The 26423-nt window shown below is 46.9% G+C and overlaps 2 protein-coding genes across 2 annotated transcripts; one reads left to right on the top strand and one right to left on the bottom strand.

The window, feature by feature from the left end:
• Window positions 1–12576: 12576 nt before the first annotated feature.
• Window positions 12577–19165, top strand: RELA (RELA proto-oncogene, NF-kB subunit). The gene is made up of 8 exons (XM_029286228.1): window positions 12577–12720; window positions 13069–13217; window positions 13360–13448; window positions 13995–14129; window positions 14818–14922; window positions 15618–15830; window positions 16871–16951; window positions 18576–19165. The coding sequence occupies exons 1-8, from the start codon at window positions 12592–12594 to the stop codon at window positions 19163–19165; spliced, it is 1491 nt and encodes a 496-aa protein (XP_029142061.1). The 5' UTR covers window positions 12577–12591.
• A 3332-nt stretch (window positions 19166–22497) lies between these two features.
• CUNH11orf68 (chromosome unknown C11orf68 homolog) lies at window positions 22498–25640 on the bottom strand. Its single transcript, XM_015826475.1, has 2 exons — window positions 25589–25640; window positions 22498–23622 (listed from the first exon to the last, which is right to left on the bottom strand). The coding sequence occupies exon 2, from the start codon at window positions 23605–23607 to the stop codon at window positions 22870–22872; it is 738 nt and encodes a 245-aa protein (XP_015681961.1). The 5' UTR covers window positions 23608–23622; window positions 25589–25640; the 3' UTR covers window positions 22498–22869.
• Between the last annotated feature and the right edge of the window lie 783 nt (window positions 25641–26423).

Genomic DNA, 26423 nt, shown 5'->3' with positions numbered 1-26423 from the left:
GGGGGGGGCTGTACTACGGTTGTTAAGTGGATCATGGGGTCTTTGAGTGAGTCTGTCATTCCCCCCCCCTGTTGATGTTGCTTGTCAAATCGGGCTGGGGAGGTCTGCAAATGGCCATCACACAACTCTGGGATGTTGCAACTGTTGTAAACGAATTGGGGGGTTTCTGGGGGATGTAAAGAAAGACCAGGCAGAGGGACCCCATGAGACCATCCGGAAGGGTCTCTTGATTCACCCTGACCTTTGCAAATCGCTTCAGAAGATTATCTCGCCATCCTAACCTGGGTTCTTTGTGCTTAATGGAGGCTGTGCAGGTGCGTTGGGAAACTGCAAATCCCAGAATTCCTAGGAGGGAAAAAAAAATGGGAACAGCAGCTAGGAATTGTGGGCGTTCTCTATTCCAGACTGGTCCGTTTCCTAGAAGGCGGTTTTACAACACTCAAGTTCTTATTTCGGCCTTTTGTGCCTCTTTGAAAAGCAGCACTTGAAAAAATGTTAACAATATCCTCAAGTCAAGCTTGAGTGATTTACACACCCGCAAAACACAACACACGCCTCCTTGCTTTAACCCGTTTAGCGTCTGCCTTACAAAATGCACCAGATGTGTGGCTTCTTCTGGAAAAAAATCATCTGGCAGGTTGCAGTTGGAAAGATTCCGACTTTACCGGTACTTAGCTATTTCCTTGTTTGAATCTCTTGTGGTTTTGTGTCTTTTTTTTCACTTTGGGGGAATTTAAATTTTTACTTTTTGGACTGTTTGAATTGGCTTTTAAGCTGCTGGCTCTTGAGCTATTCCTGATTTTATTTAGGAATTTCATTATTCCACGAAGTCGTGCTCTGATTTTCTATTATTTTATGAACAGGGGTGTTTACATATCTATCTACAGCATATATCAATATATTTATATCTGTATCATGTAAACATAGACATGCATGCATTGATGGTCTATACATGTATATGTGTGTATGTATAAGGGGTGTGTGTATCTTTATATCTGTCTAAAGTGTTCTTAATGTCCTAATTGTTTTATATTGTTATTTTATGAGAATAGAGGACCAGAATCGCTTGATAGTGAGATGGGTGGCATATAAATTGTAATATACAAATACGGGCAGATCTCAACTTGCAAAAATTCATTTAGTGACTGTTTGAAGTTACGGCCACACTGAAAAACACAGCCCTTGCAGCATCCCCACAGTTATGTGATCAAAATTTGGACCCTTGGCAACTGACTCATATTTATGACGGTCGCAGTGTCCCAGGGTCACGTGATCCCCTTTTGCAACCTCCTGACAAGCAAAGTCAATGGGGAAGCCGGTTTCGCTTAACGACCGTGTTGCTAACTGAGCAAATGCAGCGACTCCCTTAACGACCGTGGCTGGAAAGGTCGTAAAATGGTGCAAATTTCACTTAAACGAATTGTCTCGCTGAGCGACAGAAAATTTGGCCTCCGTTGTGATCTTAAGTCAAGGGCTACCTGTAAATTATAAGTAAATCATGTATAAATTTATATATAAACAAATTAGGGTGTGTGTGTGTTCTGTTCTGAGTCCTTTGGAGCTCACCTGGATAAAAATATAGAGAACGTATCTTTTAAAAAAATAATAAGAGGGAAAAGCCAAAAGAGATTTTTCTGATTTTTTTTTTCTTTTTTTGGTGGTGACTATGATCAGCCAGCTTTAGCAGGAAGCAGACTTGTAAATCACCTGTCACAGATAGACTGTGCCTGACCCTGGAGGTTCTATTCCTCCCAAGCCTGTGTGAGGTCTGAGGGTTGTGACTTCATACGTGTGTGCAAATAAGTGTGATTTTGTTCTTTTTCTCCTTTTGTGCTACAGCTCTCAGTAACTTTAGGACCATGCCTAAATAAATTGGAACATGTTTGTTTAGTTAATTCAGAGGCTGTCTGAATTCTCAGTGACTTTGGATACCTTAAAATAATTCAAGAAAAATAATAGTTTAAAATATAATGAACGTATCTATAGGTCCATGTTTATAAAATTGCAGTAGTAGCAACGTTGTCCCATTTTTTTCTATCAGCCAGCATTCATGATTATTTAATTCGTTTTCTCCTGTTGACTACACAACTGCCACTAAAATCCATGTGTAAAATAATAATACTAGCAATAATAATAATTTAAACATGCTGCTTGACTCTCAACGATTCTGCACCAAAATTCCACAATATCAAGGAATTTAAATGATAATGCTGTCCTCCGAACGGATCGCTTTTAATTCCAGATTAAAACAGACGTTTTTGCCCAACGCACATAAATGCTAAGCTGGTGACTGTAATAAAAAAAAATCTATCAAATCTTTTCATCAGTAATGGGGTGAGGCAGGAAATAAAACAAATTGGTAACTAAGTAATATCAAAATAATGAGCACGCCATAAATCTCTGCCTAAAAAGTCCACCTTTATGCAAAACCAAGAGGACAGAAGACAGATGAAACGGAAATAGTTTTACACACAGACTGGGAGGCCTTGGAAGTATACTAGTCCTCAAGTTGCGGCCACAACGGAGACTAGGATTTCCATTGTTAAGCAAGGTGGTCGTTCTGTGGAGTTGCGCTCTGCTTTATGATCTTTTTGCCATGGCGATTAAGCAAGTTGTTAAGTGAGTCACGTTGTTAAATGAATCACGTTTTCCCCTATTGATTTGACTTGTCGTAAGCTGGTTGGGAAAGTCGTAAATGGCAATCCTATCACCCCGGGACAGTGTGACTGTCACAAATGCATGTTGGTTGGAAATTCTGATCACCTGACCAGTCAGGATGCTGTGACGGTCATGAGTGCGAGGAGCGGTGCTGCTGTCATTTCCAGCAGCCACAAAAAGAACGGTTGTAAATTGAGGACTAGATAACATTCCTGCAAAAAAAAAAACACCACAAAAAAACCCCACACCCAATCCTAAATATTCAAAAGAAGAAATTCAGGCACTGCTTTTTTTTTTCCCTTGGGGGGGGGAGAATTTCCCCTGCTAACAGGTGCACTTTATTCTCACAACAGTCCAGCAAGGTAGCGTAGGCGGGGAGACCAACAAGCCTAAACTCACTGAATGGTTCAGATGAAGGGCGATGAAAATTGTACAGGTAGTCCTTGACTTATGGAGGCAATGGAGCCCAAGATCTCTGCTGCTAAGTAGTAATAATAATAATAATAAAGTTGGAAGGGACCTTGGAGGTCATCTAGTCCAACCCGTTGCTCAGGCAGGAAACCCTATAGCATTTCAGACAAGTGGCTGTCCAGTCTCTTCTTGAAAACTGGTGCGTCTCGTCACGTTTTGCAGCCTTTCTTGTGTTAAGGGAACACTGCAGTTGTTCAGTTAGTGACACGTTTTTTAAGTGAATCTGGCTTCGCTTTGCTTGTCCGACGGTCGCAAAAGGGGGATCACGTGACCCCCGGGACGCTGCAACCCGTCATAAATCTGAGTCAGTTGCCAAGCATCTGAATTTTGATCACAGGACCGTGGGGATGCTGCAACGGCCGTAAGTGTGGAAAACGGCCACAAGTCACTTTTTCCAGGGCCGTCGTAACTTCGAACGGTCACTAAGCAAACTGTGGTAAGTTGAGGACTGCCTGTATTCCAGCCCATCAGGTCTAGCTGTCCAGCTGGAAAAGCTGAACCTGTTGGATTTTTGGCTGAGAACATCAGGCTTTGTTGGTGAAATCCTGCACTTTTTCACAACCGGAACGGAGGCCGCTGAGTTTATTTTCTAGACCAGACTTAAAATGTAAGGTGTGTGTGTGTTTGTGGTGTGTGTCATTCATTGTATGTTGTGTTGTGGCCCCCAAGTTGTTTCCTCTGCGAGGAAACCTTGTGGAAAAGAGCCCCTTCAGCTTTGCAACCGTCATTGACTGGACCCAGTTTCTAGTCCTCAAGAAGTTGGCTTAAAGTCGTGCTGTTCTTCCAATCACCACCGCCAAATTTGAACTGATATTCTACAGCCACCTAGCTAGGCTGCCAGTCTGCTAGAGTCGCTTGGCTGCTCTAAGAGGCTAATTGTTTGTTGTGACGGGGTGTGTATCTAGTATGTGTGACTGCGAAATCTTAGGAATGTGGAATATAGCCCAGCCAGGAGTGCCATTCAGCTCTGCAAAGTTCATTGGCTGGAACCAGTTTCCTAGTTCTCAACGGCTTCACAGCCCAGTGAGGACGACAATGTCTGCTGAAATTTCACAACTCAAAGGAGCTATGGGGAATGGGTGTTGCTGTTTAAACTAGGATTAACATTTAAAGTAGACTTAAAATTTAAACTAGGCTTCAAACTAGCAGGGCACGCTGTCATCTAAACGTGTATTAGGACATGGAGAACTGGGGAAAGGACATGGAGCTGAGAGAAAAGCAAATGTGTTGCTCAAAATTAAGATGTCAACATCCCCTAGTTTGTTTTGGAAGTTGGTGACTTCGAACCAGGTTGGGATGTCAGTTTCCAGGATTCCCAGGACACGCAGAGGAAAAGGGCTACATGGGTCATTGTCCCCAATTGCTAAAAAGAGAAGAGCAGAAGTCAACTTGCAAAACGATAAAAACAAAGATATTTGACCTGTGTTTAACACCGCTTGATAAAAAGGAAGAAACCCTGATTCTCTTTCCTGGCTTGCTTGTAAAGAGATCCGAAGTTCCTCCGGGTTTCCGTTGCCAGAAATTGAGGTGGAAAAGACTGAATTGAAGAGAAAAAAAAATGCTTTTTGGGTTTTTGTTTTTGAGGAATCCGATTTCAGAGCTTGAGAGCTCAGCTTGATTTTAATTCTGGAACCTACTTGCTGACAGAAGCCAACATTTCAATAGGGAATCCAATTCTGGTTGTTTAACACACTCACATATGCTCGGATGGGGTGAAAAATCTCAGCAGAATATCTTCCCCATCTTCATTTCCACGTTAAGGCCGTCTTCTCATTCTTCTGAACCTATCCGAGAGCTTTTAAGATGTCTGGACTTCAACTCCCAGAATTCCCCAGCCAGCGTGCTTTAAATGGATGGATTTCAGCTCCCAGAATTCCCCAGCCAGCCTGCTTTAATAAATGGAGTTCAACTCCCAGAATTCCCCAGCCAACCTGCTTTAAATGGATGGACTTCAACTCCCAGAATTCCCCAGGCAGCCTGCTTTAAATGGATGGACTCCCAGAATTCCCCAGCCAGCCTGCTTTAATAAATGGAGTTCAACTCCCAGAATTCCCCAGGCAGCCTGCTTTAATAAATGGAGTTCAACTCCCAGAATTCCCCAGCCAGCCTGCTTTAATAAATGGAGTTCAACTCCCAGAATTCCCCAGCCAACTCTAGATCTTCTGTAGAGTCCATTCAAAGGAGTAAATAAACAAGAGCAAACTTCAAAAGTATAACTGGGGCAGCAAATTGCTGCAGCTTGGTGGAAAAAACATTCTTTTAAGACGTTGAGGTTCTTACGGTTGATTATTTCCCTTCACCTCTGACCCTGGCTTGGCAGTCTGTGAAATATTTGAAAGCGAAGTTTCTCTCCGACTTCCTCCTTTTTCGGCTCAGCAACAGCTTCTCTGCTTCTCGTTTCAAAATCCCCTTTTTCAGTGGCCTGTACAGGTAGTCCTTGACGTAGCAAGTCCCGTTGCTAAGCAAGGCAGCCATTAAGTGAATTTTGCCCTGTTTTATGACCTTTCTGCCACCGTCGTTAAGCAAATCACGGGGGTTGTTAAGCGAGGCATGGGGTTGTTAAACGAATCTAGCTTCCCCCCCCCCCCCGTTGGCTTAGCTTACCGGAAGCTAGCTGGGACGGTTGCATATGACCAGGTGACCCCAGGATGCTGAAGGAACCATCTTAAACGCAGGCCGGTTTCCAAGCTTCCAAATTTGGATCACATGACTGTGGGATGCTGTGATGGTTGTGGTGTGTGAAAAACAGTCCTAAGTCACTTTTTTCAGTGCTGTTGTAACGTCAAGTCACTAAACAAACGGTTGTAAGTCGAGGGTGACCTGAAATGGGGCAGAGGGAATGGATTTATGGCCCAACGCCCCAAAAAATCTGATTTTTTTCTTTCTGCAAACATTCTGACAATTCCTAAACCCAGGTTGAGAAATGCAATTGTTGCTTGTTGTGAAAAAACAATAATGGGGTGATATTTTGTCTCGGTAAAAGATATTCCTGCATTCCAGGTGTCGACCAGATCTTTTCAACCATGAGGACTAGCGTCCTTCTTTATTTCTTTACTTTGTTTTCACACCTCAAACCTGTTGAAATCTGGCTGAGGAATAGCCCTCTCTGGACTCATGGAAAGCTCCATATTTAATACCGTTCATGGTGGCTTGGGATTTGCAAACCCAATAATGCTGGCTTAATTCAACCAATGATGGTTTAAATAAAGATTGCATTTAAACTGCCCAGAGGTTGCTGGGAAAAGCTCACAACCTGTGAATTAAGAAGGAGGAGGGTGGAGGAGGAAAATAGCTGAACCCCTGCTGATTGGACCTCCATTGAATTTAAATTTAAAGTGTGGCAAAACCGAAACATTTAAAAAAAAACACTAAATTTTCCCCCCCTTTTTTCTTTCAGATCTTCTTCCTTTACTTTTTCCAACAAACTGGAGCCTTCATGGTAAGTTGCACATCCCAACGGTTCTGTTAAAGAAAAAAAAAATTTCCCCCAAATAATGCCTTTGCATTATCCAATCCATATAAAGACATCTTCAAATGTCAGTCTCCACAAGCAATTGACAGGAAATACCGAATTTTTGGAAGGGTTTTAATGCGGCTCGATGGGATTGTCATTTATCCTGTTGGGAGGGTCCCCTTGCTAAAAAGCAAACCTCTGGGAATTTAAAACTTGTGCCTAGATTGATTTTTGAGAATAAGGTAGCCTTTTATATCTATTACGATAGGTTTTTTTTGTGGACGGCATTAGAACAAATGATATAATTCTATTATTTTTAATAATAATGTTTTCGTGTTTACATTCTTGTTTATAGGGCACTGAAGCAAACATTTAATTGCATTTCTAGTTTCGGAAAAATGTTGCGTAATTCTGAAATTTGCATAATTGTAAATAAATGATAGTTTAACCCAGGGTAAAGTCGGCTTAGGGGTTTGATGGCAATTCAGATACACCCAGAGGAGCTTAAACATTTTCAGTGGGGATACTAGAACCCAATTGTAGTGGTGGGAGGAAATTAAATGGAAAAGAAAGCAATGTTTTGGAGCTAATCAAGGTTTTAAAACGGGTGGGGGAGCTACCCCTCCCCTTTATGACCTGTGGACTTCAACTCCCAGAATTCCTGAGCCCCGTATAATATTATTTAGTTAGTTCTCGACTTATGATCACAATTGAGCCCAAACTTTCCGTTGCTAAGTGAGACCGTTGTTCATTGAGCTTTGCCCCATTTTATGACTTTTCTTGCCCCAGTTGTTAATTGAATCACCGCAGTTGTTAAGTTAATAACTCGGTTGTTAAGTGAAACCGGCTTCCCCCGTTGACTTTGCTTGTCAGAAGGTCGCAAAAGGGGATCACGTGACCCCGGGACACTGCGACCGTCATAAATTCGAGTCAGTGGCCAAGCGTCTGAATTTTGATCACGTGACCCTGGGGAGGCTGCAACAGTCGTAAGTGTGAAAAATGATCCTAAGTCACTTTTTCAGGGCCGTCATAACTCTGAACGGTCGAGGACTACCTGTATAGAATTTGCATGACATGAGGATTTAGAGTCGAGCTTATTCGGTGTATTGTTGGGTTTGATGGGCGTGAAAAGTACGAGGTTTTTAGTCCGCACAGTTGTGGGTTTGGCCTGGGGGAAAAAAAAGCTGTGGATTGTTGTTCAGTGGCTGGGTGTGTACCACACATCGGAAAGGTGAACGACACCAATCGAATGAGCCTCTGCAAGGTGAAGGGTAGCACTGATGGATGATGGAACCCCTTGCTGGCTGGGGAATTCTGGAATTAAAATGCAGACATGGTAAAACAGCTGAGGGATTCTGGGAGTTGAAGTCCGCCTATCTTAAAGCAGGCTGACTGGGGGATTCTGGGAGTTGAAGTCCACCCCTCTTAAAGCAAGCTGGCTGGGGGATTCTGGGAGTTGAAGCCCACCCATCTTAAAGCAAGCTGGCTGGGGGATTCTGGGAGTTGAAATCCACCCATCTTAAACCATGCTGGCTGGGGGAATTCTGGGAGTTGAAGCCTACCCATCATAAAGCAAGCTGGCTGGGGGATTCTGGGAGTTGAAGTCCACCCCTCTTAAACCATGCTGGCNTTGAAAGCGAAGTTTCTCTCCGACTTCCTCCTTTTTCGGCTCAGCAACAGCTTCTCTGCTTCTCGTTTCAAAATCCCCTTTTTCAGTGGCCTGTACAGGTAGTCCTTGACGTAGCAAGTCCCGTTGCTAAGCAAGGCAGCCATTAAGTGAATTTTGCCCTGTTTTATGACCTTTCTGCCACCGTCGTTAAGCAAATCACTGGGGTTGTTAAGCGAGGCATGGGGTTGTTAAACGAATCTAGCTTCCCCCCCCCCCCCGTTGGCTTAGCTTACTGGAAGCTAGCTGGGACGGTTGCATATGACCAGGTGACCCCAGGATGCTGAAGGAACCATCTTAAACGCAGGCCGGTTTCCAAGCTTCCAAATTTGGATCACATGACTGTGGGATGCTGTGATGGTTGTGGTGTGTGAAAAACGGTCCTAAGTCACTTTTTTCAGTGCTGTTGTAACGTCAAGTCACTAAACAAACGGTTGTAAGTCGAGGGTGACCTGAAATGGGGCAGAGGGAATGGATTTATGGCCCAACGCCCCAAAAAATCTGATTTTTTTTCTTTCTGCAAACATTCTGACAATACCTAAACCCAGGTTGAGAAATGCAATTGTTGCTAGCTGTGAAAAAAACAATAATGGGGTGATATTTTGTCTCGGTAAAAGATATTCCTGCATTCCAGGTGTCGACCAGATCTTTTCAACCATGAGGACTAGCGTCCTTTTTTATTTCTTTAATTTGTTTTCACCTCAAGCTTGTTGAAATCTGGCTGAGGAATAGCCCTCTCTGGACTCATGGAAAGCTCCGTATTTAATACCGTTCATGGTGGCTTGGGACTTGCAAACCCAATATTGCTGGCTTAATTCAACCAATGATGGTTTAAAGAAAGATTGCATTTAAACTGCCCAGAGGTTGCTGGGAAAAGCTCACAATCTGTAAGTTAAGGAGGAGGAGGGTGGAGGAGGAAAGTAGCGGAGCCCCTGCTGATTGGACCTCCATTGAATTTAAATTTAAAGTGTGGCAAAACCGAAACATTAAAAAAAAAAACCACTAAATTTTTTCCCCTTTTTTTCTTTCAGATCTTCTTCCTTTACTTTTTCCAACAAACTGGAGCCTTCATGGTAAGTTGCACATCCCAACGGTTCTGTTAAAGAAAAAAAAAATTCCCCCCAAATAATGCCTATGCATTATCCAATCCATACAAAGACATCTTGAATTGTCAGTCACCACAAGCAATTGACAGGAAATACCGAATTTTTGGAAGGGTTTTAATGTGGCTTTATGGGATTGTCATTTATCCTGTTGGGAAGGGTCCCCTTGCTAAAAAGCAAACCTCTGGGAACTTAAAATTTGTGCCTAGATTGATTTTTGAGAATAAGGTAGCCTTTTATATCTATTACGATAGGTTTTTTTTGTGGACGGCATTAGAACAAATGATATAATTCTATTATTTTTAATAATAATGTTTTCGTGTTTATATTCTTGTTTATAGGGCACCGAAGCAAACATTTAATTGCATTTCTAGTTTTGGAAAAATGTGCAGTTATTGTGTAATTCTGAAATTTGCATAATTGTAAATAAATGATAGTTTAACCCAGGGGTTTCATGGCAATTCAGATACACCCAGAGGAGCTTAAACATTTTCAGTGGGGTTATTAGAACTCAATTGTAGTGGTGGGAGGAAATTAAATAGAAGTTTAATTAAATGGAAAAGAAAGCAATGTTTTGGAGCTAATCAAGGTTTTAAAACGGGTGGGGGAGCTACCCCTCCCCTTTATGACCTGTGGACTTCAACTCCCAGAATTCCTGAGCCCAAACTTTCCGTTGCTACGTGAGACCGTTGTTCATTGAGCTTTGCCCCATTTTATGACTTTTCTTGCCCCAGTTGTTAATTGAATCACCGCAGTTGTTAAGTTAATAACTTGGTTGTTAAGTGAAACTGGCTTCCCCCGTTGACTTTGCAAAAGGGGATCACGTGATCCCGGGACACTGTGACCGTCATAAATACGAGTCAGTGGCCAAGCGTCTGAATTTTGATCACGTGACCCTGGGGAGGCTGAAACAGTCGTGTGAAAAATGATCCTAAGTCACTTTTTCAGGGCCATCGTAACTCTGAACGGTCACTAAGTCGAGGACTACCTGTATAGAATTTGCATGACATGAGAAAACCCACCTAAGTGAGGATTTAGAGTCGAGCTTATTCAGTGTATTGTTGGGTTTGATGGGCGTGAAAAGTACGAGGTTTTTAGTCCACACAGTTGTGGGTTTGGTCTGGGGGGAAAAAAAGCTGTGGATTGTTGTTCAGTGGCTGGGTGTGTACCACACATCGGAAAGGTGAACGACACCAATCGAATGAGCCTCTGCAAGGTGAAGGGTAGCACTGATGGGTGATGGAACCCCTTTCTGGCTGGGGAATTCTGGAATTAAAATGTAGACATGGTAAAACAGCTGAGGGATTCTGGGTGTTGAAGTCCGCCTATCTTAAAATATGAAGGCTGGGGGATTCTGGGAGTTGAAGTCCACCCCTCTTAAAGCAAGCTGGCTGGGGGATTCTGGGAGTTGAAGCCCACCCATCTTAAAGCAAGCTGGCTGGGGGAATTCTGGGAGTTGAAGTCCACCCATCTTAAACCATGCTGGCTGGGGGAATTCTGGGAGTTGAAGTCCACCCCTCTTAAAGCAAGCTGGCTGGGGGATTCTGGGAGTTGAAGCCCACCCATCTTAAAGCAAGCTGGTGGGAAAATTCTGGGAGTTGAAGTCCATCCATCTTAAACCATGCTGGCTGGGGGAATTCTGGGAGTTGAAGCCTACCCATCATAAAGCAAGCTGGCTGGGGGATTCTGGGAGTTGAAGTCCACCCCTCTTAAACCATGCTGGCAGGGGTATTCTGGGACCCACCTTAGAGTCGACCAGGTTGCAAAACACTGACTTACAGTAGTCCCATCCCCTGCCTGGAAGGTGCAAGAAACCCAATTAAATCCTCTTTTCAGACGTGACTTAATCCAAGCTCTGCTTACAAAGAGATGGAGAAGCCGCCGTTTCTTTCACTGTGGGGAAAAAAAAAAATCTCCTTGCCAGGAAATGTTTTGTGCCTCTCTCATTCATGACCATCGGTTGTAGATCCAGCCAGTTTCGGGGATTTCCCTTTGTCGAGATTGCTTTTGAGTGTTTCTCTCTCTTTTTTTTTGTTTTTGTTTGTTTCATCGGCAGGGTGATTCAATACTTCCTTTTTTCTCTTTTTGCTTCCAAACAATGCAAAGAGGACGAGAGCTTGTCGTAGGGCAGCGGGACCAGGCCTTTTGCTGGTGATTTAGTGGCAGGTTATTCAAGAAAGAGAGGCTCCCTCCCCCCCAAAAAAATTCCAATATTGCTCAAAGTTGGGATTTAAGGAAATCCCCCGTTGTCAAGCAGGAGGCAAGGCCTGGCCTGCTAAGAAAATTGTGCCATTGTGTACTATCTGGAGAAGGACACTGGAGGCGGCCTCTCGCAAACCTCTTAGGGGAAATTGGTTCGTTGTGTTTGTTTTTCTCCTTCATTTTCTCCCCTCCCTCCCAATCTTTATCTGCCTCCTCCTGGGGGGGAAGGGGGAGTCACTGACTTCAAATCAATCATGGTGATTGATTTGATTCATGATTGAATAGACACGCTGCTGATACAGGGTGTAAGGCCACCTCAAAATGCTGTATAAGTTGTCCTTGACTTAACAGCCACAATTGGAAGCAGCGTTTCTGTTGGTAAGTAAGGTGGATGAGTGAATTGCGCCCGATTTTACAACCTTTTTTTGCCAATGGTTGCTAAGCGGATCGTTATAGTTATTAAATGAATCAGGCAGTGTCCTGGTCTGGGAAAGGGGTTGTCTCCTACAATATTAATCCTTCCTTCCTTCCTCCCTCCCCATCTCTTTTCTTCCTTCCTTCCTTTCTTTCCTTCCTTTCCTTCCTTCCTCCCCATCTTTCTTCCTTCCCCATCTCCTTCCTTCTTTCCTCCCTTCTTTCCTTCCTTCCTCTCCATCTCCTTTCTTCCTTCTCCATCTCCTTCCTTCTTTCCTTCCTTCCTTCCCATTCTTCTTTGCTTCCTTCTTTTTCTTCCTTCCCTTTCCTTCCTTCCTTTTCCTTGCTTCTCTCTTTCCCCTTTCCTTCCTTCCCTCCTTTTCTCTCCCTTTTCCCCTACTTTCTCAATTCTTTCTTTCCCTTCCTTTCCTTTTTTCGTTCCTTCTCTCCCTTCTTCTCCCTCTTGCCCTCCTTCCTTTTACCTGTTTCTTTTTCCCCCCTTCCCTTTCTCCCTCCTCCTTCTCCTCCTCTCCCGTGCTCTCTTCCCTTCTTCTCTTTTTCCCCTTTCCCTTCTTCTTTCCTTCCTTCCCTCCCTCCCAGAACCCGCTCCCAGCAGCGCCCCCATGCTGGAGATCATCGAGCAGCCCAAACAGCGGGGCATGCGCTTCCGTTACCAGTGCGAGGGCCGCTTGGCTGGCTCCATCCCGGGGGAACGCAGCACCGACACCACCAAGACCCACCCCACCATCAAGGTCAGCCTTCCCTGCTCCTCTTCCCCACCTGCCCAGAAAGACACCCGTTTCCCAGAAGCCTTTGCGTCGGGTGGCTTTTAAAACCCGGTCCCCTCTGAGGCCGTCCGGGCCGAATGAAAACTTACCGGGATGTCATAGCAGGTTTGCCCTGTAGATGGGGATGGTGAGCATCCTTCCTGCCATCCAGCTGGGTGGAAAGGTTTCCTCCGGACATGCTCACTCTGGTGGGCAGCCATTTTGCGAATGCGCCCCCGTGAAACCCAACCTTTCCTTCCCCGGGGAGGGGATGCAACCCCAAGACCCCTTTGCCTGGCCCACATCCAACTCTTTTCCTTCTTTTGCCCCCAGATTCACAACTACCAGGGTCCGGGGAAGGTCCGGATCTCCCTGGTGACGAAGGAAGCCCCCCATCGGCCTCATCCCCACGACCTGGTGGGCAAGGACTGCAAAGAAGGCTACTACGAGGCCGAGTTGTCTCCGGAGCGCTCCATTCACAGGTGCGTCCCCGGGGCTTGGCGCCTCTTCCACGGGATATCCGGGCAAGGGGCAGGGATTGGGAGGTAGAAAATCGGAAGGACATCACCTCTTGGTCTCTTTTCCTTTCCCGAGTGGAGCGCTCACGCCTGCCTTTCTCCCCAGCTTCCAGAACCTGGGAATCCAGTGCGTGCGGAAACGGGATCTGGAAAAGGCCGTGACCAAGCGGATCGAGACCGGGAACAACCCGTTCAGTGGTAAGGAAGGCTGAGCCATTTGAGTTTGCGTGCGTTTGTGTGTGTGTGTGTGTAATTGCGGTAAAAATGTGGAAAACTAGCAATCTTGGGTTCAGAGTCATATTTTTCATAACTTTCTTTTCCCAGAGGGGCTGTCAGGCATCAAATCCAGCCTTTTTTTAAAAAAAAAATGCCCCATTAACTAAAAGATCATTAACAAGTTAGTCACCTTTTTCTGAAGCGCTCTGATTTTAGTGCTCTACAGGCAGTCCTCGACTTATGACAACTGGGAATTTCCAGTGCTAAGCAAGAGTTGAGTGAGACGTGGCCAATTCTACCTTTTTTTTTTTGCTACGGTTGTTAAACAAATCACATGGTTGTTAAGTGAATCCAGCTTCTCCCCTTGAGCTTGCCCCCCACCCCCGCCCTAGTGTAAGTGGTTCAGTGGGGACTCGAACCTCGAGTCCTCCCCAATTCAAGAGCCGACAGCTTCATTCTTTAATGGTCTTCTAAATCTCCTGATGGTCTCCTTTCCTTTTTCTCTCCTCTCCCCCCCCCCTTCAGTGCCGATGGAGGAGCTGAAAGGAGATTACGACCTGAATGCGGTCCGACTCTGCTTCCAGGTCTGGATTCGAGATACGGGCACGGGGCACTTGATTCAGCTGCCCCTGGTGGTCTCCCAACCAATCTACGACAACCGTGAGCGATGGCCAAAAGCGGGGGGGACGGGCAGGGGGGGCATTGCTTGGTTTAGGGGAAGAGACTTGAGTGGCAGATCCACCAGCAAGTCACAAGTGTGAGGACCGAGCATAACTCACTTTTATACATTGCTGTTGTCGCTTCGAACAGCCCATGAAGGAATGGTTGTAAGCCGAGGACTACCTGTCCTTTAAAAGTACGTAGAGTCAAGGCTACGGTTTTCCCAGTTGCAATGTATGGCTGTGAAAGTTGGACCCTAAGAAAGGCTGAGCGCCAAAGAATGGAGGCCTTTGAACTCTGGTGCTGGAGAAGACTCCTGCGAGTCCCCTGGACCGCAAGGCGATCCAACCGGTCAGTCCTGGAGGAGATCAACCCCGACTGCTCTTTAGAAGGCCAGATCCTGAAGTTGAAGCTCAAGGACTTTGGCCACCTCATGAGAAGGAAGGACTCCCTGGAGAAGAGCCTGATGCTGGGAAAGATGGAGGGCAAGAGAAGAAGGGGACGACAGAGAATGGGGTGGCTGGATGGAGTCCCTGAAGCAGCAGGCGTGAGCTTCAATGGACTCCAGAAGATGGTAGAGGACAGGAAGGCCTGGAGGAACGTTGTCCATGGGGTCACCATGGGTCAGACACGACTTCGCAACTAACAACAACAACCTGTCCTTTATTTTTTTTTAACCTTTCTGCAGGTGCGCCCAATACAGCCGAGCTGAAAATTTGCCGCGTGAACCGCAATTCGGGGACCTGCCTGGGGGGAGACGAAATCTTCCTTCTCTGTGACAAAGTGCAGAAAGGTAGGGCTTCTCCCGACAGCCCTCGGAAATTTTTAAAAGTCCTACGGAGATTCTCCGTCATCCAGGCCACCACCGTTGTCCCAAAGGTGCTTTTGGGGGGGCGGCCACTGGACTTCCTTTGTTTGTCCTTGAAGACGTTTCGCTTCTGATCGAAGAAGCTTCTGACTGAATGGTGGAGGGTGGAAGGGTTTCTATTCCTCGCAGTCATCTGGCCCTTGGTATTCCTTCTGAGAGTTGTTGAGGCCACTTGGAGGTTTATCTGGGCCCTCGGGGGTCACCTGAGTAGTGCAAACGGGTGTGGAACGCTCCTTTCGGCAGTTCCAAGTAGGTTCCACCCCCATTTGCACTATTCGGCATAGATAAATCTCCGAGTGGCCTCAACGACGCTCAGAGGGAGTACTAAGGACCAGATGACTGCGAGGAAGTCATCAAGTCAGAACTGGAAGAAGCTCCTTCGATGAGAAGCGAAACGCCTTCAAGGAAAAACAAAGAAAGCCCAGTTGCCTTTGGGGGGGGAAAAAAAACCCACCTTTGGGAACTTCCAGAATGTGGATTTTATTTATTGCGCATTTTCTCTCTCCTGAGCGTGTTTATTTTCCGGCGCCCGGCAAACATGTTTTGAAAACGTTTGCTCAGTCCGGGGAGAGGAACGTCCTCCCTCCATTGCTTCTCCACCTCTCTGCTTCTCTTTCCAGAGGACATCGAAGTCCGCTTTTTCAAGGATTCCTGGGAAGCCAAAGGCTCCTTCTCGCAGGCCGACGTCCACCGCCAGGTGGCCATTGTCTTCAAGACGCCGCCCTACGCGGACCAGGCCATCCGCGAACCCGTGACGGTCCAGATGCAGCTGCACCGTCCCTCCGACAAGGAAGTTAGTGGCTCCATGGAGTTCCGTTATCTCCCGGACGAAGGTATTTGTTCGTTAAAATGTTTACTTGCTGTTGGGAAGATCAGGAGAAAATCTCTCTCTTTAAGTCTGTTGCCAGCTTTGGGGGGGGGGGGGAATATTACAGCTGTGTCACAGGAGGAGTTTGTAAACTGGGCGCAATCCATTCAGAGGTATATTTTGGCATATCCTTGGCTTGTCGGCGAGCATATATATAGTAGGTTGCTGACCCTTTGAGTGTCTACTGAGTGCAGGATAATGAAGGGAAATCTTTTCCATCCATAAAAAATAAGTTGGTTTAGTAGTTATGGCACGAGGCTGGAAACCAGAGGCTGTGAATTCTAGTTCCATCTTAGGCATGGAAGTCAGTTCTGTCCCTTTGGGCCAATCACCAGGAGACGGGGAGTTCTAGTCCCGCCTTAAGCATGAAAGGCAGCTGAATGATTTAGGGCCAATCACCAGGAGACGGGGACTTCTAGTCCCACCTTAGATATGAAAGCCAGCTGGGTGACTTTGGGCCAATGACCAGGAGATGGTGAGTTCTAGTCCCACCTTAGGTCTGAAAGCCAGTTGATTGTGGGCCAATCACCAGGGGATGGTGAGTTCTAGTCCCACCTTAGGCATGAAAGCCAGCTGGGTGACTTTGGGCCAATCACCAGGAGACGGTGAGTTCTAGTCCCGCCTTAGGCATGAAAGCCAGCTGAGTGACCTTGGGCCAATTACCAGGAGACGGTGAGTTCTAGTCCCACCTTAGGTCTGAAAGCCAGTTGATTGTGGGCCAATCACCAGGGGATGGTGAGTTCTAGTCCCGCCTTAGGCATGAAAGCCAGCTGGGTGGGCCAATCACCAGGAGACGGTGAGTTCTAGTCCCATGAAAGTCAGCTGGTGGACCTTGGGCCAGTCAGTCTGAGTCTGACCCACCTCACAGGGTTGTTGTTGTTGGGAGAAAAAGAGGAAGGAACATTAGGTGCTTTAAGTCAGTTCTGAAAATAATAAAGGCATAATAAAAATAATAATATCCTATCTATCTAAACTGATTCCCCCCCCCCTTCCTCCCTTCGGCAGGCGATTTCCATCGAATCGAGGAGAAGCGTAAAAGGACACTGGGCACCTTCAAGAACTTTGTTCAGAAAACACCTTTTGCAGGTAAAAAGGTGGCAACTATGGGGGGGGAGAGAGAAGGGGGGGGTCAGCCCCATTTGAAAGAGCTAACCTGGGAAGTGGGGAGAGCCCCCCTTTGATTTGGTTGGGGCTAGGCAGGTGAGGAGGACATCCTTCAGGGGGTTTGGACTACAATGCCCATCAACTCAGGCCTGGTCTAGTATATCATGGATGGGACTCTGATGAGATGTGATGACCTCATTGATTTCAGGAGTAATGTGATCAAAAAGGCTGTTATTCTGTTAAAATAAAGGTTTAGAACAGGGGTGTCGAACCTCGACAACTGGAAGCCTTGTGGACTTCAACTCCCAGAATTCCCCAGCCAGCTGAGTGATTTAGGCCAATCGCCAGGGGACGCTGGTGCAGGCTGGGGAATTCTGGGAACTGGAGTCCACAAGTCTTAACAATTGCCGAAGTTGGACACCCCGGTTAGAAACAGAGCTAAAATGAGACAGAAAAACGGAGGCCGTGAAGAATTCCAGATGTTTGCCCTTTCAGCCCAGCTCAAGGGAACAGTGGTTTTCCTTCAAAAGAACCAAAATTGCTCTTTGAAATAAGAGGCTTATTTTTAAAGGCCAGCATTTCTGAAGCCGACAGTCACGGTTTAAGCCTGTTGCTTTCCTTCCTCAACAGTAGGAACCGCAGAAGCACAGTCTCCACGCCGCATTGCCGTTCCAAAACACGGAGCAGGCCGGCCTAATACCAGTGGTGAGTTCCACCTCGTTCCCAAATATTTTCGGACACTGCCAGAGAGGGGTCTGGAAGGATTCGGAAGACTTTGTAAACCCGCATTTGGGTGGAAGTATGCAACTGTACAAGAGAATATTTGTAGCTAAGGGGTTGAACCGTAGGGTCCCTTGGTGCTCTCTGAGCTGGGTGGTTTTGTTGCAGACGTTTCATGACCCAACTAGGGAACATCATCAGTGCTAGAAGGAAGCGGGGGAGGAGGAAGAGGAGAACTGTGGGGTCCTTGGTGCTCTCTGAGCTTGGTGGTTTTCTTGCAGACGTTTCGTGACCCAACTAGGGAACATCATCAGTGCTAGAAGGGGCAAACCCCACTCTCTTTTAGCAATGAGAACAATTGATCGGTGGAATGGCTTGCCACCAGAAGTTGTGGGTGCTCCATCGCTGGAGGTTTTTTAAGAAGAGATTGGACAGCCACCTGTCTGGAATGATATGGGGTCTCCAGCTTGAGCAGGGGTTGGACTAGAAGACCTCCAAGGTCCCCTCCAGATTCTATTCCATTCCATTCTATTATTCTGTAAGGGTCTCCAGCTTGAGCAGGGGGTTGGACTAGAAGACCTCCAAGGTCCCTTCCAACTCTATTATTCTGTATTCTCTTTCTTTCCCTCTCTTTTCACCCCCCCCTTTCTCTCCCTGCTTAGTTCCAATTCTCTTTTCTTGCTGGGGACGGAAAGACCCAAATGGGCCTCGTTTCCGAGATGGGTTATTCCTCCGTTTTAGGCACAGTGAGCAAATTTCAGCCGTCGCTCATGTAGGATTCGAAACTACACCCGTCTCCAATTTTGAAGAAAGCCCTTGTAGCTTCTCGTTGGCTTTGGCCACAGCCCAAATTCCTTAGTAAGCCATGCTTTGCTTCTCCCTCCAGCCATGCCAGCCTTTCTAGGGGCATCAAGCCAGTCGCCTCTGCGCCCGATTCAGAAGCCACAAATCCTGGCTCAGCCTCCTGCCGGCTTCTTCGTCGGGTCCAGCCACTCCACCCCGCCGCCTCCGGCAGCCGCCGCCTCCAGCTTCAGCACGGTCAACATGGAGGACCTGTCGTGCCTGGGTGTCTCCCCGCAGGCGCCGCCCTCCTCCATGGACACCGAAAGCAGCATCGCCGACGCCTTCCTGCACCTCCACTTCGAAGGCGCGGATCCCCTGGGGGGCCTTTTGGACGACGCCCCCTACAGCAGCCTGGATAGCATCAACACCACCGAGTTCCGGCAGCTGCTCAGCGAAGGAGCCGGCCCCATGCCGCAGCCGGGGGACCACCAGGCGACTCTGCTAACCTACCCAGAATCCATCACTCGCTTGGTCAGCCAGCGGAGGGCGGGCGGGGAGCCCGGCGGGGACGGTGGGGGGCCTGCCGGTTCGACCAACAACAGCTTCCTCAACGGCCTCTTGGGGACCCTTCCCGCTGAGGATAGCTTTTCGTCCATGGTCGACTTGGATTTGAACTCGATTCTCAACTCGTAAGAATCCCAGGGATGGCCCGCTTGGTCTGGCCGATTGGAGACTCGCAAGTGCGCTCTTCAGCCTATGGGGGGGGGGCTTCTGGCTATTTTTGGGGATGTGGTGGGAAGGGTCCGCCTTCAAAGGGGGTGGGGGTGGGCTTGGCCTCTGCAAATTGGACGAGACGTTCTGGCCCTCCCCCCCAGACCCCCATATGCCTCCTCTTTGGGGAGCTGACAGTATGAAGATAGGAAATGGAACGTGACGTGCCTTTTGAGCGTTTTTCTGCCTTCCGATTTGGCAGGCGCTCTTTCTGAGTTTCCTATCAAAATGCAGCACTGGTTTTCATATATATACGTATATATATGGGGGGGGAAAGCCTCAAACTTCCCAGAGTTTCAAGACATTTTTTAAATATTGCGGGTTTAAAAACAAAAGAGGATCCGACTTCTTGTCCCCCGCTTGCCCCTTTTCCTATTCAGCTGGCCCAAGTTGGCCCCCCTTTTTTAAAAAAAACAAACAAACCACCTTGCAATAATTCCCTTGCCTTTAACGAGGCGGCCATCACCATACAGGTAGTCCTCGATTTACAACCATTCGCTTTGGGACCGTTCGAAGTTACAACGGCACTGGGGGAAAAAAGTAAACTTATGGCCATTTTTCACATTATGACCGTTGCGGCATCCCCCTAAGGCAGTGGTTCTCAACCTTTTTAATGCCGCGACTCCAACCGGTCGTAAGTCGAGGACTAAACCGGTCGTAAGTCGAGGACTAAACCGGTCATAAGTCGAGGACTACCCAACCGGTCGTAAGTCGAGGACTTTCCCTGCCCGGGAGTGCCGCGCATGCGTGGTTCCACCCCCTGCGCCGGCCGAGGCGTAGCTGGCAAGCGGCAGAGACGGAGCAGGCCGATCACCAGCTGGCCCAGTCCAAGGGAGGTAAGGCACCCGCCGGAAAAGGGGGAAAAAATGGCGGACAAAAAAATGGCGGACAGCCTTGCTTGGCGACCCCCATGAAATGGTCGATCGACCCCAAATGGGGTCCCGACCCACAGGTTGAGAACCACTGCCCTAAGGTCACGCGATCCAAGATTCGGGTGCTTGGCACCTGACTCAGAGTTACGACGGTCGCGGTGTCTCCCGGGGCCATGCAATTTCCCCCTTTTGCGACCTTCGGACGAACAAAGTCGATGGGGAAGCCGCGTTCGCTTCACAATCGGTGTTACTAAGCGAACAACTGGAGTGATTTCCTGGCAAGAAAAATGGGACAAAACTCACTTAAGAAATGTTTCACTTGACAGACATTTTGGGCTCAAGTGTGGTCATACGTTGAGGACTACCTGTATAGGACTGACGCAATGCCCGTTTACGTTTTTGGCAAGGCACGGGAACTTTGACCGGGGTGCCTTTTGTACACAAGACTCGTTTTATGCCTTAAAAATGCTGTCGCAGCTTTTCTGACGGGCCGGACTAAATGCTGGAATCTTCCCGCAGAGCGGGATGTGATGTTTTTAAACAACGGCACAAGAATGCTTCCGCCAGAACATGGTTCTTGTTGGGCTTTGCAACTGTGTGTTGGGAGGAGCAGGCCTGTGTGATTGTGTGTTCTTTAGGTCAGCCACAAGGCTAGACCAGACAATGGAGGAGGACACAGAAGGAACGGCTGGCTGATGTTCAGGCACCCCTAAGAAAAATTAAAGGGACTTCGTTCACGTAATGATGCACTGAGTTCGATTAACAGGAATCTGGCTTTGTCAAAGCCTCGACTAACCGTGCGGGCTGGGTTAACACAACACCCGAAGCCTCAAAATACCTGAGGTGTATAGAGGGCGTTGTGTGAATGCAGCTGGCACCCCAAAGAGATAAGTGGCTTTTTTTTTTTTCCTGCCTGCTTTCTGCTTTCTGGCTTGAGCAAAAACCCAGTTAGGAGAGTGGCAAAGTTAGTCCGTTTAGGCCAGATGGAGGAGAGGAACAACCTACACCTCCCCTTCGTTGTGTGGATTCTGACGGCATCCCACACACCAATCCTGCAGGGTGCAAAGAAGGGAGCTGCGATCACAACCCTGCTGCCTTATTTCTTTTTGTACTATGCAACTTTTTTTTTAAAAAAAAGCGGGAGTGGATGTTCAAAACATAGTTAACCTGCTGTTACTTTTTTTAATGCGTTTCTTTGCTCTCTTTTTTTTGGGGGGGGGGAATGTAAATTAACCGTACTTGTTTTGTTTTCTCCTCACTGTAGCAGGTTCTAATAAACTCAAGCCTCAGCACTGCTGTGTAGTAAGGTGTGTGTTCAGGTAGTCCTTGATTTGCAACCGTTTGTTCAGTGGCCGGAATGGCAAGAGCACTTGACAAAAGTGACCTGTGACTGTTTTTCACACTTACGACCATTACATCATCCTCGTGGTTGTGGGATCAAAATTTAGACAATGGCAACTGGCCTGGATTTCTAATGCTTGCAGTCTCCTGGGATCATGTGATCCCCTTTCGCGACCTTCTGACAAGCAAAGTCAATGGGGAAGCCAGAGTCAGCATGTTGCTTACAACTGCAGCAATTCATTTAACTGTGGCAGAAAAGAATTCCTCCACCACTATCCATGGACCACAACTCCCAGAAGCAGGCTGGCTGGCTGGGGAATTCTGGGAGTTGAAGTCCCCCACTTCTTAATGCATGCTGGCTGGGGAATTCTGGGAGCTGAAGTCCACCCCTCTTAAAGCACGCTGGCTGGGGAATTCTGGGAGTTGAGGCCCACCCATCATAAAAGTTGCCACAGCCGCAAAACTCTAGAGCTACCTGCTTAATACAGCAGAGGTGTGATAGTCAAAGGGACCTGATTTCCAGTTCAACATTCAGTTTTTACCCTCTTCAGGCCATTAAAAGCTTAATTCAGGAAAGCATTATGTTCCCTCCATGCAAAACATTAGGGCCTCTTTGTTCCCTCTGCTCCTGGAACAGCCAAAGTGCTTTACTTTCCGACACTCAAAAGAGTTGAGAACTTCCCCAAACCTTTCGCAACCTGGGTTCATCACAAAGGTGCTTTTTCAAACTTGGATTCCTCTATAAATTCCAAAAGTAAACTCGCGGGGGGAATGCCTTTTATTTTCAGTCTAGTTACAGGCGAGCGCAGCCAAGAACCACAAAAATAAAATTCAATTACTTTTGAGCAAAGACCGGAAAGAAAGATTTAGCCTACCTCTTGCCTAGCGTTTTTCCACTTCACGCCTCCGTCAAAAACTTAGTACTATTTTTCCCTCTTGATGCTGCATTCGGATTTTGATATCTTCCCCTCCCCCCCCTTACTTCCCAAACACCTTCCTAGATGGCAGAAATTGGACACCGCAGCCAATTTTCTTCTTTCTACTGCTGGCCAGCCATTCTGCAGGAAAAGATTGGTAGGGATTATCTGTTGGGCTCCTTCTGCCATAAAAAGACAAGCTTCGAAGCCGATCAGCTCGCACAAGGTTGTGCCGCGCACACAGTTTGGCGGTTCAAATGGTAAATGCAGAGGTCCACTCGTGTAGTTGTCAGAAACTTTTGTTTCAAGCTTCTCGGCCGGAACTAACAGCCCCGTGATGGAGGCAGAAATCCCATCGATGCAAGCTTTGATCCAGCCCGCCTGCGGTTGGGCAAATCTACCACTTCTGAGAAAAAGAGAGTCAACATTGCACAGTGGGATTGTGTGGTCCCCAGCCTTAAGTGTGGGAGCGTTAACACGCTCAAGAACGGGACTTTTAAGTCACTTCGCTGTTGCTCACCTTGTTCGTGATACGTGAGCGCCGGGGGACGCATTCCAGGTCAAACCTGCTTTCGTAAATGGTGGGGCAGAGATGCCAGCGGTTGTCGCGGTAGATGCCCAGGTAGGTGTAAGCATCAGGCTTGTAGGATAAGAGGCACTTGACCCCCGTGGCCCGGATCACGGAATCGGCCACCAGTACTTGCTCTTCGTTGGTGAAATCGTCTGTGTACACGCAGATCACGTGTTTGCGGTCCGAGTCGGGGCAGCAGGGGCTGACTTTGGCCACCCCGATTCGCCCTTCCAGGACTGCCCGGGCGATGCCACACCAGGCGTGGTCCACTTTGAAGCCGCTGTCCAGGTGCATCAGCCACTTCCCGGTTAGGACCCGCCGGTTAAGGGCCAGTTCCTTGATCGACTCGAAAGTCACGTGGCGCCCACTCAGCTGTAAGTGTTCCCAGTCCTCCTGTAGCCCTACGACATCGCCAGCTTCTGGAGAGAAGCTGGGGCTGTAGATGGCAATCCAGCCCACCGGCTCGGTGTTGCACTCCGGGTTTCCATAGCGAGAGACGCGGGATGGCTGGTAGGTCTGGAGCCATTCCTCAAATTCAGCTTTGGGGGTCTTGCGGGCGTCAAAGACCACCCAGGAATCCATGTCTGCGGCCATGGCTTCGGCAGCCAAATCTTCACTGGCAAAACACCCATCCTTCCCAGTCTCGTCGTGCTGGCTAGCCATGGTTTGGCAAGGCACCTGATGGGGAAAAAGGTTAAAATCAGGAAGGGATCGACCCACTTCAGGCCACCGCTGGGAGCCAAGTCTAAATGGGTCTTTTCAGCTTAACCCGGGTTTCCACAGCACTCTGTACACTCCTATTTTAAACCAGGTTGCATCCTGAGGTTATCTTCTCCATTTGCTCTTCTCTTAAGAACACTCCCAAGGGAATCATCTTAAAAGTTGCATTCATGGCCAAGATCCATCTGTAATTGGGCTTAGATTTAAATTGTTCAAAATTGCTGGGCAACCCACAAGGGTCTATAATAGTTAATTACAGAAACTGTAAGGAGGAGCAATTTAAAAAAAAAAGCCTAGGAACTAGACTTAAAAAGGCTGGAATTATGAAAACCGCAGTTCCAAAATATCAAGAAGACTCCTATTGGCAGAAAGTTGTTGTAAAACCTTTTGAAAGGGGGTAACAGTGCAAAAAAATGGGTGTCATTCAAGTGAATAGGAACGAGAGTTTTAGGATATATAGATAATTCTTAAAGGCTCTTAATTTTAATAGTAGTAATAAAATACCTAAAGTTTTTCAATAACAGTAGTAATGCATATTGACTCCTAATTATAGTAATAATGCCTAAATAATGCCTAAATAATGTTTAGTCTCCCAATATACTATAGTAGTAGTAACACCTATAATAATAATAAAGGTTTTCCATCAATGATAATTAACACCTAAAGTCTTCCAACAATAGTTACAATACTGAGTTTACTAATAGTAGTATTAATGCGGAGTTTCTCAGTAATAAAAGTAATGTCTAAAGTCTTATAATGCCTACTCTCCCAATAATAATAATAGTAGTAATGCCTATACTCCTAATAGTAACACCTAAAGTTGCTCAATATTAATGGTAATAACGTCTAAAGTTTTCTAATAATGCCAAGTCTCCCAATAATACTAATAATGCCTAGTTTAATAATACTAGCAGTAATAATGCCTAGTTTCTGAATAATAGCAATAATGTCTAAAGTCTCCTAATAATGGCATTCATACTAATAGAGGTAGTCCTTGACTAATAACCCCAACTGAGCCCAAAATTTCTGTGGCTAAGTGAGACATTTGTTAAGTGAGGTTTGCCTCATTTTACGTCCTTTCTCGCCACAGCTGTTTAGTGAATCACCACCGTTCTTCAGTTAGTAACATGGCTGTTAAGTGAATCTGGCTTCCCCATTGACTTTGCTTGCCATAAGGTTGCAAAAGGAGATCACCATGAGCCCAGGACACTGCAACCGTCATAAATGTGAGTCAGTTGCCAAGTGTCTGAATTTTGACCACATGACCATGAATGCCATAATGGGTGTAAATGTGAAAAACAGTCCTCAGTCACTTTTTTCAGTGCCGTTGTAACTTTGAACAGCTAAATGAGCTATTGTAAGTCGAGGACTACCTGTAAAATTGCCTAAAGTCTCCTGATAATAGTAAATTAATTAAACACTTACTTTATTATTATTAGAAAACTTTAGGCCAGGGGTCTTCAAGCTTGGCCCTTTTATGACTTGTGGACTTCAACTCCCAGAATTCCTCAGCCAACTTGGCCCCTTTTATGACTTGTGAACTTCAACTCCCAGAATTCCTCAGCCAGGCACGCTGCCTGAGGAATTCTGGGAGTTGAAGTCCACAAGTCATAAAAGGGGCCAAGTTTGAAGACCCCTGCTTTAGGCATTAGTACTATTGTTGGGAGGCTTAATGTGTTTAATAAATTAAGTTAATGTATTAAATGCTGTAATACACTAACCACAGGTTATAGTCGTAATAACGCCTCACCAGCTTGGGGAACCCATTAAGTCCTTTAAAGAGCGTTTCAAAACACGAAAATATAAATCTTCCCTCATTTCTGCTCCCTCAGACAAGCCCCCTTCGCTCTCTTGCAGCTCCTCGGCACGAGAAAAGCCATATAAAAATAAAACTACAGCAAGGGCGGGGATGGCACCGTCCTACCTTGCAAGGCTGTGGTGAAGCAGAGCAGGCAGGAGACTCCACAGCGTTAGGGCAAAATTACCGAGTGTGCGGGATTACGACGGCCGCCATTCGTGAGGACCCATTTCTATACACCCTTTCCTATTTTTAGGCCGGCCCAGAGAGGGAGGAGAACCGAACAACTGGGGTCAACCCCCCCACCTGCACCCCAAGCCCGGCCTCCAGTTTAGTCTTCCACAATCCCGTCCCCCGTTACCGTCACAACGGACCGGGGCAAACGTAAGAACGAACGCGCACACCCCGGAAGTGGATGGGGGACCAAAATAGTGATGGACCGGAAGGCCTAAGGAACCAAAATGAGGCGGAGTAACCCGCCTCGCCCTACTTTGCCTCTATTTTTATTACTTCTATTTGGCCTCAGCATTACTTTGTTTATGCTTCTCATTACGAATTTGCATATTTAAGAATTATCCACTTCGGCCGAGACATGACAGAACGGGAAGAAGGCCCGTCAAGCCAGTCGCTGCCATTTTGGTCGCCATTTTTCTAGGGGCGCGTGGAGCGTCGCCGCTCTAGGATTTGACACGCCCAATAGCTCAGCCCACGCATCCATCCATCTGTTTCCACATGGAGTGGGAGGCACTTCCGTTGTGAAACGGAAGTGTGGCGAAAGAGCCAGGTTCAGGCTGATGAAACTCAATGTTTCCTTACTATAGTAACTTTAAGAAATATGTTAAACTCCCAGAATTCCCTGGTCACACCTCTTAAAGTTGCTATGGTTGGAAAATGCTGGTCTCAGCTCTTGAAAACAAAATATATAGGTTAAAATCTATGTAACAATTCCTTCTTTCTTTGT

The sequence above is a fragment of the Protobothrops mucrosquamatus genome, unplaced genomic scaffold (genome assembly GCF_001527695.2).
Source record: "Protobothrops mucrosquamatus isolate PMUCROS unplaced genomic scaffold, P.Mucros_1.0 scaffold3146, whole genome shotgun sequence".
In the NCBI taxonomy this organism is placed as follows: Eukaryota; Metazoa; Chordata; class Lepidosauria; order Squamata; family Viperidae; genus Protobothrops; species Protobothrops mucrosquamatus.
This window is presented reverse-complemented; position numbering and strand designations above follow the sequence as displayed.

Excerpts from the sequence above, each read along its gene's own strand:
- RELA (XM_029286228.1), top strand. The coding sequence starts at position 12,592 with ATGCTGGAGATCATCGAGCAGCCCAAACAGCGGGGCATGCGCTTCCGT. Across the intron at positions 13,218-13,359 it reads CCGGAGCGCTCCATTCACAG|CTTCCAGAACCTGGGAATCC; the intron begins GTGCGTCCCCGG and ends CTTTCTCCCCAG. Across the intron at positions 13,449-13,994 it reads GACCGGGAACAACCCGTTCA|TGCCGATGGAGGAGCTGAAA; the intron begins GTGGTAAGGAAG and ends CCCCCCCTTCAG.
- CUNH11orf68 (XM_015826475.1), bottom strand. The coding sequence starts at position 23,607 with ATGGCTAGCCAGCACGACGAGACTGGGAAGGATGGGTGTTTTGCCAGT.